General features: G+C 35.8%; 2 protein-coding genes across 24 annotated transcripts in view; one reads left to right on the forward strand and one right to left on the reverse strand.

The window, feature by feature from the left end:
- LOC127847144 (thioredoxin domain-containing protein 6-like) overlaps nucleotides 1-9,573 on the reverse strand; it is a 75,618-nt gene extending 66,045 nt beyond the window's left edge. For 19 of the 21 annotated variants that reach the window (XM_052378843.1, XM_052378824.1, XM_052378844.1 and 16 more), the window contains exons 1-3: nucleotides 9,471-9,563; nucleotides 4,557-4,594; nucleotides 193-313 (exon numbers count right to left, since the gene is read on the reverse strand). In XM_052378843.1, the coding sequence (XP_052234803.1) occupies nucleotides 193-313; nucleotides 4,557-4,559 (124 nt within the window). In that variant the 5' untranslated portion in view covers nucleotides 4,560-4,594; nucleotides 9,471-9,563. Of the gene's footprint in view, nucleotides 1-192; nucleotides 314-4,556; nucleotides 4,595-9,470 lie in introns of all 21 variants that reach the window. The other 2 variants (XM_052378829.1, XM_052378830.1) reach the window with 1 other exon arrangement.
- Nucleotides 9,574-9,662: 89 nt separating this feature from the next.
- LOC127847141 (vacuolar protein sorting-associated protein 8 homolog) overlaps nucleotides 9,663-14,592 on the forward strand; it is a 98,588-nt gene continuing 93,658 nt past the window's right edge. For all 3 annotated transcript variants that reach the window (XM_052378817.1, XM_052378818.1, XM_052378819.1), the window contains exon 1: nucleotides 9,663-9,809. In XM_052378817.1, the coding sequence (XP_052234777.1) occupies nucleotides 9,753-9,809 (57 nt within the window). In that variant the 5' untranslated portion in view covers nucleotides 9,663-9,752. The remainder of the gene's footprint in view (nucleotides 9,810-14,592) is intronic.

The raw sequence follows: 14,592 nt of genomic DNA on the forward strand, positions 1-14,592 counted from the left end.
AGTCCACACAGGCTAATCAGGGACCACAAATTCTGCTTTTAAACAAATATCCAGTCTAGGCGGAAAATTCCATCCAGGATTAGCCTTTACAGACGACACATGCTAATCTGGGACGACACTTTTTGCACATGCATTAAGCCCCATTTTCCAAGAGCAAGACTCATGTGTAAGTCTAATAGAGGGGTTACGTACCACAGAGTCCCTCCTTGGAGAGCATGTCCTCCCACTCCTCCTGGGTCTCTATCTCCTGCTGTAAAGCGATCTCCTTGCCTTTTCTGCCTGCCATCACGGGCGCCTTCTTTTCCTTATCACCCTGACAACAAGCACACAATAACATTATAGCGCGCACATTGCTTGCATTTTACTAAAATTAGGTTTGTACAATCTCCTTTTTTTAAAGGTTGGACTGTCAAGTTTAAGGATCAAAACAAAGTTGACTCAGAGAGGAGAACAGATATTTGTTAATTAGAAGGGATTACACAATTAAGACACTAAAATGATTAAGAACATACAATAGTTAAACCACAAGAGGCCCTTTTAAGTAATTATAAATATTAATTATATTCACATATTAACATGAGTGCCAACTTGTCATAAAATAAGCCTGCTTAAAGCTGTGCTTACAATGGATCAGTGAAGGAGGTATTTTTTGTTAATTATGCGATGCTTTACTTAATGAGAGCTTGAAAGACCTCCAAAAGTAGCCGGAATTACGTACAACACCAGCATTGTTGTTACCACAGGTAACACCTGTGGTTGTTACAAACAGTGATATTAATTGAAATTATGATAATGTGAAAATACTAACATAAACAAAAGTAGTGCAAGTGTCTTCAAATTTAGTAAGAACTAAGAGCTATCACTGAAGGTGATTAATAACCCCACATAACGCTTTAACACAGATAAGAGATCTGATTCTTCAAAGCATGTAATATTCCACCCGGGTGGTTCTTTTAAATTTAACTGGGGACAAATGCCATGCTATTAGATTACTGTTATATTGTAGCTCAATCACATTTAAAGCCTAAGGCTTATTTAGACACCAGCAAGTCTGTCTGGATACAACTGGGTCTTATTAAGAGAAGATCTTATGAACATAACAGAGGTTGAACCAGGGGGAAAACTAGAGGACCACCATATCCACTATGTCACTGTGACATCGGGGACCACCATATTCACTATGTCACTGTGACATCAATCACCACCATATCCACTATGTCATTGTGACATCGGGGACCACCATATCCACTATATCATTGTGACTTTGAGGACCACCATATCCACTATGTCACTGTGACATTGGGGACCACCATATTCACTATGTCACTGTGACATTGGGGACCACCATATTCACTATGTCACTGTGACATTGGGGACCACCATATTCACTATGTCACTGTGACATTGGGGACCACCATATTCACTATGTCACTGTGACTTTGAGGACCACCATATCCACTATGTCACTGTGACATTGGGGACCACCATATTCACTATGTCACTGTGACATTGGGGACCACCATATCCACTATGTCACTGTGACATTGGGGACCACCATATTCACTATGTCACTGTGACATTGGGGACCACCATATCCACTATGTCATTGTGACATTGAGGACCACCATATCAACTATGTCACTGTGACATCAATCACCACCATATCCACTATGTCATTGTGACATCGGGGACCACCATATCCACTATGTCATTGTGACATCGGGTACCACCATATCCACTATGTCATTGTGACATCGAGGACCCCAACATCCACTATATATATGTCACTATGATATCCAGGACAACCATATCCACTGTGTCATTGTGACATCGGGGACCACCATATCCACTATGTCATTGTGACAATGCGTACCATTATATCCACTATGTCATTGTGACATCAGGTACCACCATATCCACTTTGTCACTGTGACATCGGGGACCACACCATCCACTATGTCACTGTGACATCGAGGACCACCACATCCACTTTGTCACTGTGACATTAAGGACAACCATATCCACTATGTCACTGTGACATCAGGGACCACCTTATCCACTATGTCATTGTGACTTTGAGGACTACCACATCCACAATGTCACTGTAACATCGAGGACCACCATATCCACTATGTCACTATGACATCGGGGACCACCATATCCACTATGTCACTGTGACATCTGGGAATACCACATCCACTATGTCACTGTGACATCGAGGACTACCACATCCACTATGTCACTGTGACATCAAGGACCACCATGTCCACTATGTTACATCGGGGACCACCACATCCACAATGTAATTGTGACATCCAGGACCACCATATCCACTATGTCAATTGTGACATCAGGTACCACCATATCCACTATGTCACTGTGACATCGGGGACCACCACATCCACTATGTCACTGTGACATCGAGGACCACCATATCCACTATGTCATTGTGACATTTAGGACCACCATATCCACTATGTCACTTTGACATCGGGGACAACCATATCCACTGTGTCATTGTGACACAGGGTACCACCACATCCACTATTTCATTGTGACATTGGGGATCACCACATCCACTATGTCACTGTGACATCGAGGACCACCACATCCACTTTGTCACTGTGACATTAAGGACAACCATATCCACTATGTCACTGTGACATCAGGGACCACCTTATCCACTATGTCATTGTGACATCGGGGACCACCACATCCACAATGTCACTGTAACATCGAGGACCACCATATCCACTATGTCACTATGACATCGGGGACCACCATATCCACTATGTCACTGTGACATCTGGGAATACCACATCCACTATGTCACTGTGACATCGAGGACTACCACATCCACTATGTCAATGTGACATCAAGGACCACCATGTCCACTATGTTACATCGGGGACCACCACATCCACAATGTAATTGTGACATCCAGGACCACCATATCCACTATGTCAATTGTGACATCAGGTACCACCATATCCACTATGTCACTGTGACATCGGGGACCACCACATCCACTATGTCACTGTGAGCTCGAGGACCACCATATCCACTATGTCATTGTGACATTTAGGACCACCATATCCACTATGTCACTTTGACATCGGGGACAACCATATCCACTGTGTCATTGTGACACAGGGTACCACCACATCCACTATGTCATTGTGACATTGGGGATCACCACATCCACTATGTCATTGCGACATTGGGGATCACCATATCCACCATGTCACTGTGACATCGGGGACCACCATATCCACCTTGTCAGTGTGACATCAGGGACCACCATATCCACCTTGTCACTGTGACATTGGGGACCACCACATCCACTATGTCACTTTGACATCGGGGACCACCATATCCACTATGTCACTGTGACGTCTTTGACATGCATTTAACCCCTCTATGTAAAGGCTTAGAAGTTTCAAATAAGGATAAGGAATTCTTACAGACTAACACAGTCAACCAACATATTGACTGCAGTGAAAACCCCTTCCACTATGTACGTAGTGTTATAGTAATGTTTAATTGCACTGTACACACACAATAACAAATCATACACTGCTATACGGGGGTATAACAATGTTAAATAAAACTGTAGAAGTAGAGTGAAAAATCATGCACATTTTGGGTGTGGGTAAAATATTATGTTAAAAAACACTGTACAAGTAAAATGGCAAAAAATGTTAGAAAGGCAGTGAGAAAGGTGAAAGTTCTTATCGGACATTTAGATCTTATGGACAAAACAAAACTGAAAAACTTGAAAGAAAACTTATAAAATAACAAAACTGTGACAAAACAATAGACCTGACATTTTGGGTTTATCAATATATCTAATACTGAAGGTAATGTATAAACATATACATGCACATGTGGGCAAGTTACTACAATGTCAGGCCCTGCAATATTCTTAGATTAACCAAGACAACTGGTATACTGACAAATTGAAAAACTCAGCTTTCTAATGATTTGATATGAAAATATATTTATAATGAAGTTTAAATTTCTTTAATATTGTCTTGGTTAATTATGTGCATATATTTAACTAAATTTTGGATACATGCACTTTACAACTTAATACTTAAGAGAATTCGAACAGGGCATACTTTCATCCATTTCCCCAAAAATAAAATTAGAATAACCCTTGGATAATAAAGAAATATGTAAATATGTTGAATTTCAAAATAAATGTTAATTTTAGCAAAAACATAAGTTAAATGTTATCAAAACACAACATGTGTTTATTGAAAAGAATGAGATATCAACTAAAAGCAAATCATATAGTCTACTTAACATTTATTATTTTAAGTAAATAAAAAATGAATTCAAATTGTCAACGTATATCTTCACCACTAGTAGCCCCCCCCCTCCCATCCCTCCCGCCCCAATCTTCAGAAGTAAGCATATGCCCTGATTGAAGAAAAGACATAATTTGTAAGACTGTTTTACAAAAGAAATGTCTGAGTTTCCAAAGTAAGTAGTAAAGTGCATTGTCCCAAATAATAATGCAAAACAATATTCAATTCCAGGAATAACTTTACCATGGTACTAAAATCTTATTTTAGTCAACAGCCCAGTCCTAAACAGATAAAATACAAACAACATTGGCATAAAAGCATTGTTTATCACATGTAAATTGTATAAACGGAAATATATCTTATAGTTTAGTTTAAACCTATTTATTTTAGCTTGATTGCATTTAAAATTATTAATACTTATTTGAAATGCTCTCCGGTCCCTTTCCTAGGACTCCCACAGTGGGGATCAGACCTGTGACCTCCCGGTCACTAGCCCAACACCATATTCACTACGCCACAATGACTCATCATATCTTTTCGTACAATAAAAAACAGTATGCAGTGTGGAAATAAACAAAACGTTAATATAATTTTTACATCATTTTAATAAACTTGTGACCAGTTAAGGTATAAGCATGGCCAAAAAATAATAATTTTTGTTTTCCCATAGGTGAACTATCCAACAAATAGCCTCATCAACTTATAAGCCAAAGAAACATATTGTTATTTAAAGCCTTGGTTATTTGACATCGGGGTTAGGGAACGTATAAAAAAACAACACACACACCAAACTTCTGAGCAGCCTGTTGTGAATACAAAAATGTTGTGTGCATTGAAGGAAGGGCAGTGTTTTTTTCACTGTTTTGGGAATGGGGCCGGGTCCCTTTGGACTGGGAAAATTTGCGGCGTTTTGACTCAATTTGGGATATTGATATTGTTGTTGTTTTGCTACAAAATGCTTGAACATTGAGAATACAAGTGCAGGGACCAAACTTAACCTATTAAGCCACTTGCATTTTTTTGCAAGTTTATTTTTTTTTCACTTGCAAAATGAAAAACTTACTCGCAATTGGGGATTTATATATTTCTTATTTAAAACAAAACATTTCTTGTACCATATTGCTGAAAATTTTGCATTATATGTTGGCTACTTAAATAAGGATAATCATTGTCGCTGTCAAAAACAAAATCTAGATTGATGTTAAATTCAGTAATTCATTTTTTAACTTTTGAGAGCTGCTGTCGGCGTGGCTATTTCCGCAGTTTTTGGAGCTTTATGTTTCTTTGCTGTCTCAGCAACCTCGGAAGCCGACCTCTTCAGAAATTTGTCCATGATCGATGAACATTTTTAATCGTGAAGACGGAAAGATTTTTAGAAAGTGGCGATCACAGAGACGCTTATTAGCCGCATGCGCCTAGCGAACCATAGCCCATACCAGATAAGCTTCCCTTGAATCTTACAACAACAACAACAATGGCAACCGAACGTGTTAATGCAATTCTATAACACTTTAATCATTTAAGCAAGATTTTGATCTTGCAAATGGGAGTCGTGATTACAGAAAGAAATTATCTCTCAATACTTCAAGGATTTATGGAAAAACAGGTTTGAGAAATCTGAAATTTCTACTCGCAGAAAATTGCAAGCTTTATATTTTTGAACTCGCTATCCATAAATCGCGCTCGCATTTTGCGAGTATGCAAGCTAAGTTTTGGTCCCTGAAGTGTGTCCAGTATTATATTTACTAAAGTTGAACTTATAGGGATGGGAGATGAACAAAATATTGAGATTAAAAAAAAATTTTTTTTTTTTTTTTTTGGAAACCTACCATTGGGAATTTTTAGCTCTCATTTGGGAAAAAAATATATACTTTTTCCATTGGGAACCAGGGTCCGATAACTGGACCCGATTTTGAATAAAAATACGCTGTAGGCAGACGTTGAAATGAATTTAGGACTACATTTTTAGCAAGGAACTAGACAATATTGCCAAATATAAATATATTCTCCAAAAAATTACCAAAGCCCTAATGTCAGGGTACAACCTTGGTCTCTAGGATATCGAGAAAACCTTGTAGATTCATTAAAATCAAGGATATCAGGTTACCTTGTGGATTCTTTTCTCTAAGCTAGGATATCGGGTTACCTTGTAGATTCATTTCTGTAAGCTAGGAGATTTGGTAACTTTGTTAAGAATCATTTCTGTAAAGTGCTTTTTAATTTATGTAATGATATTGTTCCAATATTTTTGAGTGTAATTTAACACTGTCAGAGTTAAACGCTGCTTATTTTCTTTCAGTTGCCTATTCTTCTTGTCATGTATTGTACAGGATCCATCTCTGGAGCATTTTTGTACAATAAAACAGTTCAAGAGTCATGGTGTGGCGCATTTAAAAGATTATTTTATAAATATGTTCACAACTTGCTGGGATATCTGGGATATCCCCATTTTATATGCGTATAAAGGGACTTTCTACAAAGCCGAGTGCAACACCTAAATCTCACAGAACTCTCGCTGATTTTCCATAACTGCTTCAAATCATACACTTAAGAACAGATATATCTAGGAAGAGAAGCTATTAAATAATGACAATTTTTAACGCCAATAAATTTCTGATTACAAAAGGTTTGCATACTAGTTGTGATGTTTATGATTGTTAATTCACAGCTTGCACACTGACAAGAGTAATTTCTTTCTAACTAGTCTAACTTAGACTCTAAGCCTAAGCCTTGGGCTAAGGATGCAACCACACTCCACATGCTAGTTCTGGCTACCATAACTTTAAATGTCGCTTTTTATGATTTTTGACTGGTGCGACTTTATAGTTATGGACCAACCCCGTTAGGAAAGTCAACCAGAAATTCCCGAAAAGTTGACAGTTAACAAAGACCAGTCCAAAACAGCTTTTAAATGCAGTTATTGGCCCAAATCAACCACTTGATCGGAAAGATTGACATTTTTCACATTTCACTGATATATTCTTTCACAAAATACTATCTTAAACATTTAAAATTTATCTATTCTGCTCTTACATATCAAGAAAAACAGCGATGTGACAGACTTTCTTGACATGTGAATCTCCCGAGATTTCATGTTCATATGACGTTATTTCTATTTTTAGTTACATACCATGTGCTCAAGTGTTTTCAAATTCAGAATGACATTTCCCGGTATTTTAGATTATTCTGGCTTGTTTTGTAAACAAATTGTATTGTAAATACAAACTCAAAGTAAATATTATTTAAAACTACCTGATTCACACTGAAATCAGTCTTATAATCCACCAGACGTAAGTTGTTAATCACACATTATTGATTTCAGAAAACGAAAGTAATGTTCACAATTTCAGCATAAAATGTCAAGGTCGATCCAAATGAAAACTCGTCACGTGAGAAAGCAACAATGGCGTCAAAATTGTGAATTTCAGACTGATGAGTTATTTTCATCTATTGTAAGATGCATTTGAAACATTTGAACCTTAAAATATTCAGCGATGCAGTAATTTATATTCATTCACCAATATTTGTAGAAATGTATCCAAGAAAATGAGCATTCTTTGATTTATAGTGTTACGACTGGTTGACTTTTGATACGGGGTTGGCTTCAGCGTACAGCTGGGCTTAACACTATCTTTTTTTCAACTAGCCCATTCGGGCTAGTAAATGCAGAACCTACTAGCCCTGACCAATCTTTCATGTGCCCTGACCTAAACATTATCAAAACCTTTATATTTATCATTCAACTTGTATTTTCTTGTGCGTGGAGATGCACAATTATGATTCAATCATTCTTATTAGCTTGCCTTACTAAAGCTTATAAATTCAATATTCATCTACTTAAGACATCTATTTGTAATCTTCACGCCATTTCTGGAGAAATTTCCTTGTTTTTTCCCCTCATACTTTCTATCACTTTCCTCCTTCCCTTTTCTTTTCTTATCCGAGGAACCCCCATCCCCACCCGTAAAGCCAAACTTAAACAACGACATGAATATTAAAACCTGTTTCATATAGATTGCCGCGGTTGCCGTCTGACGACAAATGGTAAGTGAATCTTAGGTGTCGCAAAATAACGTGTTGCGGTACTCGTAACAATTGTACAGGGTTAACTCTCTACTAAAAGCCGGGATCAACCATAAATGTTAGTTTTGCTAATTGAATTGCGTAAAAAAGATTGTCAAAACACTTCTATTCGATCAAACAAATTAAAATTATTTAATATTGGTAAATAACTACTAACTTTATAGTAACTTTGTGTTTATGTCGAGTTTTATACCTTCATTGATCCAGAACGATCCTGGGCGATCCCGGCTTTTAGTTTAAAACGTATTTTTATCAAGAAAACACGTCACTTCGAGGAAACCGTATCTAGCGGAATTCTGTTTAAAAAAAGGTACTAATGTGTTTTACCAGGAAAACCGCCGGGGATTTTCTGAATTGTCGGCCTCTTTTTGATTGCAATCAGGGGGTTCCAAATATATTTCGAGATACGATCCGTTTGTTGTCTCCAACTTCACTCTGGGATTTAATTCTCATCTGATCATACTGTATTAAGATTTCTGCATCTTTGAAAAGCTTATTTAAAACACAGTTTATTGATATAGAACGCATTGATATAGCCCCACTCTACTCCCCAGTCGTCCCTGAATGCACAAAACAGTGTTTTTAAACAACTTTTTAACCCATAAATATGTTTCTTCTTGTTAACACTATCACACTTTTATCTTCACCTCACTTTCATGCTTTGAAGTCTCCCTTTCAATGCTTTTAAACCTTTTATTCTTGCACTGACACGCGCACCTGCCAATAGTACCCGCAAGGGGGTTCCGGCAGTATTGAAAGATAGATAGATAGACATAATCCAGCCCAAAATACACAAGACCGGTCGGGCATGTTCCTGGGACATTGGCTAGCCCGGACCTAGGTACAGGCAGTGAATGTCGTTCGGACGTGCCATAGTGTTAAGCCCTGCGTACAGGTATGTCAATACTAGTCTATATAAACTGTACGCTGAAGTTTCACTAGCTACCCACATGCTATTTATTTTCACACTCAAACGCTTCGGAAATAAAACTGATTTGAAATACACAAAAAAATACAAAAAAAATTATTTTAACAACATTATTTAGTATTAAGATATTCAAAAGAAAACGTTACCTGATAAACAATTTATTAAATAAGAAGACAAATTCTCCTGTAGCAGACAAGCACCTGCAAGCGAATGTTTACCACAGTAACCACGGCTTCCTGTTGGTTTATATTATCTTTTGACGAAAACGGAAATATGAAACAAACGAACGACGTAATTATTTTTTTTAAGTTTGCATAAAAAATCATCAAGTAATGAAAAACATTACATATAAACTTTGAAATCAATTTAAGAAGATAAAATTAGCAAACCCAATAAAATGGTTTCGTCCAAAATTATACCAATCCAAAATGGCAACCGAAGGATCCGAAGAAACGTCAACATCGGAAATCAACTTTGATATAGAAGTAATTTTGTACATATGATATTCGACATATTTGCAATGAACTTCTACCATGTATTTCAAGATTGCTGTGCATTCAATGAGTTGTCAGTTGTAAAGATAATTGATATTCATATGTGAAAGGGGGAGGATACACTGATTCCGATTCCCATAGGGTCCCATTATAAAACTGACAACTTTCACAGCATTTTTCTTGCCTTTTCGACGCATCAATTTTTCCGAACCTGGTATCATTTTAAAGATGGATCTGTCCTCTTCCGATAATTACAATCCAAAAACATACCGTCTCGCAACTTCTAAGAAAGTAAATCGCTGTCGAATGAACCCACCGTAGAAAAACGTGTTTCGGAATCCTAATTTCGACAAAATCCCCACACAATAGAAAACACACCCTCAAAAGTCCATCTTTAAAGTTAGCTTCCAATCCAAGGCATCAAAGTACTCCAGACACATACAGGATATTACAAATAATCACAAAAGACATGTCTCACATTGTTTAATGGCTTATATTCAAGAAGAGAAAAGGAACTCTTTAGAAATAGCACGGATTCTAGATTACACGGATAAGAAACGGGACTGTTACGCCAAATATCTTGTTGTGTCTAAGTCACGTGACCGTGTCGTAACTATCGATCTTTTATCGAAGCGCCGACAGCGATTTTCCTTGTCCAATTGGGAAAAGTACCCGTACCGGTCCAATTGGGAAAAATCGAGTCGTGAAAACCTCAAAATTGGGAAAAATCGAGTCGTGAAAACCTCAAATTGGGAAATTGGTGTATTTGATTTTTTGCTCCCAAATACTTTAAAATTGATAAACAAGTGTTTTCAAGCTGTCAATATTATATAAACCTAGGTTCAAGCTATAGAGCTGCAAAGGGAAACTAACTAAATGTTGCTTTGAAAAAAAAAAAGAAAAAAATTTTTTTTTTTTTTTTTTTTTAACTTTAATTGGGAATTTAAGGACAGCAATTGGGAAATTTGTATTTTTTTCGTCATTGGGAAAGTGCCGTTTACCGGTACTTTATAAAGAAGGAGGAAAATCGCTGGCCGAGGTTATAAATTTGATGTATCCACTCACGTATTTTGTTAAATTATAGTTTCATTTCTAGGCCGATTTTGACAAATTATATATCATTAGAAAGCTTACGTAACGTAGTTTTCAGATATATCAATATATATTAAGTTTTTCTTCTGATTTCGGCAGCCCGGCGAGTTTTAACTTTAACTTTTGCAAATAACATACCGTTTTGGAGTTTAAGAATCTAGATTTACGGTTGACATGTTCGTACTTTATACCGATTTGTAGCGTTTATATTTGGAGTTCAGTTTTAAAAATAACATCTTGCTTAGGAGAATAGAATTCTGTATACGATAGAAAAAAAAATTGTTTAAAAACGAAAGTAATTAAGGAATGAAGGCGGGAAAATGTAGCGCGCGTTCCTAACGCACTGAACTGATGCTACGGTCTTGGCGATTATGCTTTTGTTTAGATACCGGCCATTGAATTTCCTTTGCAATGATTATTATATTTTTTATGAAATATATTGAAATATTTTGTTCTAGAGACATATCCATAAAGCTAAGTATTAATGAAGCTTAATAAATTAACGATTTCAGCTCTTGATTATAACACAGAAAGGGTGTTAATTTTAGGATGAAACAGCGTATACAAATGTATAGCGGACCCTCTTGATATTTTTCGGCTTTGCATACTTTAAATATAATGGGTGTCAAAACATTCATCGTTTGTTGTTTATTATCAAAAAGGTAATTATGTAAAATTATATGAAAGATTATTAACCATAAATTATCAATTAATTAAAATTATTTAAAGATTCTTGAAAATCACGGTCAACTGTCTATGCATGTATATTGAAATATCTTTATAAGTTAACAGAGTTATAAATATATAGAATTCTAAATTAAAACTCTGTATTATTTGTATTTTTCGGAAAGATTATTTAACCCCGTTGTGGTCAAATGAGAATGCTGTTTTTAATTATGTTGTTCCGTACACTACCATACACTCTTTATAGGACTACGAAATGACGGAGTTTTTTTACCGGTACCCACTAAATACGTTAAATGTTAAGTATTAGATTTTTTAAATGTTTAAAATGTACATGTATAGGTATTAAGCACTTATAATTATTGTGATTTAGCTGGCTGACATCTATACAGTATTTAGTTTATGGCAATCTGTATGGGCAGATGACTATAAATGTTTTCAATACGCTACATATCTTATAAACGCAAAATTGAGTATTTGGCGTTACATTACTCCAAGAAATGACCACTAATACCACGAGAAGACACGGAGGTATCATAAAAAGTGTAATCTGACCAGACATTGCCACCTGTGGTAAGGGACCATTATACAAGTATAGGTCCCTGCTGTGGCGTATGACACCATAGTGTTATTTAGTATTTGTCGGCACAGCATCTGATCATAACGAGATAATTGGTTTGTGCTGAACACAGGGGCAATAAAACCACAGATCTATCAATAAACAAGATTATTGAGATATCTTTTTTTGAACACCGCGATAAAAATGCTCAAACCATGGCCTCTAGATTACACGGATAAGAAACATGGCAACATTCTCAGAATCATCACTGCTATATGTGTAATCACCTAACAATTCGTCTAAAAATAATTTATATATTTGAGTTGAAGACGATGTACTGTTGTTTAAGTCTGAATAAACTATCTGTCTGCCTGTCTAAATCCAAGCCGTCATCGTCCCGGTGAAAAAAAATCTGATTTTCAATAGTTGGACATGATGCCCTGATGTCAAAATACGAAATGACCCGCGTAACACGGACCGTGATTTTCAAGAATCTTTAATAAATTGATAATTTAAGGCAAATAACATTTTAAATAATTATACATAATTACCTTGTTGATAATAAACAGCAAACGATGAATGTTTTTGACACCCATTTTATTTCAAGTATGCATGCAAAGCCGAATAATATCGAGAGGGTCCGCTATATACGCTGTTTCATCATAAATTTTACACCCTTTCTGTGTTATAAACAAGAGCTGAAATCGTTAATTTATTAAGATTCATTTATAATAAGCTTTATTGATATGTTTCGTGAACAAAATACTACAATATATTCCATAAAAAATATAATAAGATGGCAAAAGAAATTCAATGGCCGGTTTCTAAACAAAAGCATAATCGCCAAGACCGTAGCATCAGTTCAGTGCGTTAGGAACGCGCGCTACATTTTCCCGCCTTCATTCCTTAATTACTTTCGTTTTTAAACAAATTTTTTTTTCTATTGTATACAGAATTCTATTCTCCTAAGCAAGATGTAATTTTTAAAACTGAACTCCAAATATAAACGCTACAAATTGGTATTAAGTACGAACATGTCAACCGTAAATCTAGATTCTAAAACTCCAAAACGGTATGATATTTGCAAAAGTTAAAGTTATAACTTGCCGGGCTTTCAAAATCAGAAAAAAACTTAATATATATTGATATATCTGTTTACTACGCTTTCTAATGATATATAATTTGTCAAAATCGGCCGAGAAATGAAACTATAATTTAACAAAAGACGTGAGTGGGTACATCAAAATGTATAACCTCGGCGCTTCGCTGTACGCTAATCGTAAAAGATCGATAGCCACAACACGTAAAAACGCGCGGTGGTAAAACATTAAATGTGTATTTCTTGTGTTTAACTCGCTATAAATCCATTAATAACAACAGGAATATACTTAAAGTTATATTTTTTTGAAAGAGGAATTAATAAGCAACAAGATAACATATAAACCAATAAAATCGGATGAATAGTTTTTGCATAAGATTGAATTTACTACAGTAAGGGTCAAATACTCGATTCATCTCCTGTCAATATACACTCCGTGGAAATAGGCACACAATGATTTAGTGTAATGTAACCTTATGAACGATAGTGAAATTAGGCTACACAACACTATATTGCTTAAGCAATCCAGCGATATTTTCTTCCCCAATTTGAAAAAGTACCTGTACCATACCAATTAGGAAAAATGAGTGCAAAAAATCCTGAAATTGCAGGGCTATAGATAACAAGCCTATTTGCGTTATACAACACAAAACGTAATTAAATTCAAAATAAAGCGTACAAAAACGCAAATACAAATTTAATAACATAATTCCCGTACAAAAAACTTGCGTCACAAAAGGCAATTCTTACAAACACCAGGCTTTTTTTTAGACTGGTTATTTTCCATACAAAAATATACCGATAGTTTATATGCCGTCCTATGAATAAAATAAGGCAGTCTTTCTAGTGGTTATCAATCGTTGGGGTATTATTGTAATTATTCCTAGATCCGTCCGATTTCTACTTTAATTTTCAAGGTTTTCAACTCAAAATGACCTGAAACTTTTCACCAGCTCGGTCTTATTCAACGCAAAGATTAATGAACTTTTATCAGAAATTCAGTAATTGTTTGTTGGTATGTACAGGTACCTTTTTGAAATCCATTTGTATAAATAATATAGTAACCTTAGTAGATTTTTATTATATTAATATATATGCCAATCCCTAAATTACCCAATTGAGTTTAAAAACTGGGGTTGAAAAACCCAATTAAGCTCAAAAGTAGGGGGTGAAATGTTTTGCTCAAACTCTATTGATTTACAAAAACCCTATTGTTGTCAAAAACAGGGGGTGAATTACCCAATATACCCCAAAAGTTATCTTTAGCCCTGAATCGGGAAAATTGCGCTGTGAAATCTCCCAATTGGGAATTATGGGTCTTTTAAATTGATTGGTATCAA

The sequence above is a fragment of the Dreissena polymorpha genome, chromosome 10 (assembly GCF_020536995.1).
Source record: "Dreissena polymorpha isolate Duluth1 chromosome 10, UMN_Dpol_1.0, whole genome shotgun sequence".
NCBI classification, from domain to species: Eukaryota; Metazoa; Mollusca; class Bivalvia; order Myida; family Dreissenidae; genus Dreissena; species Dreissena polymorpha.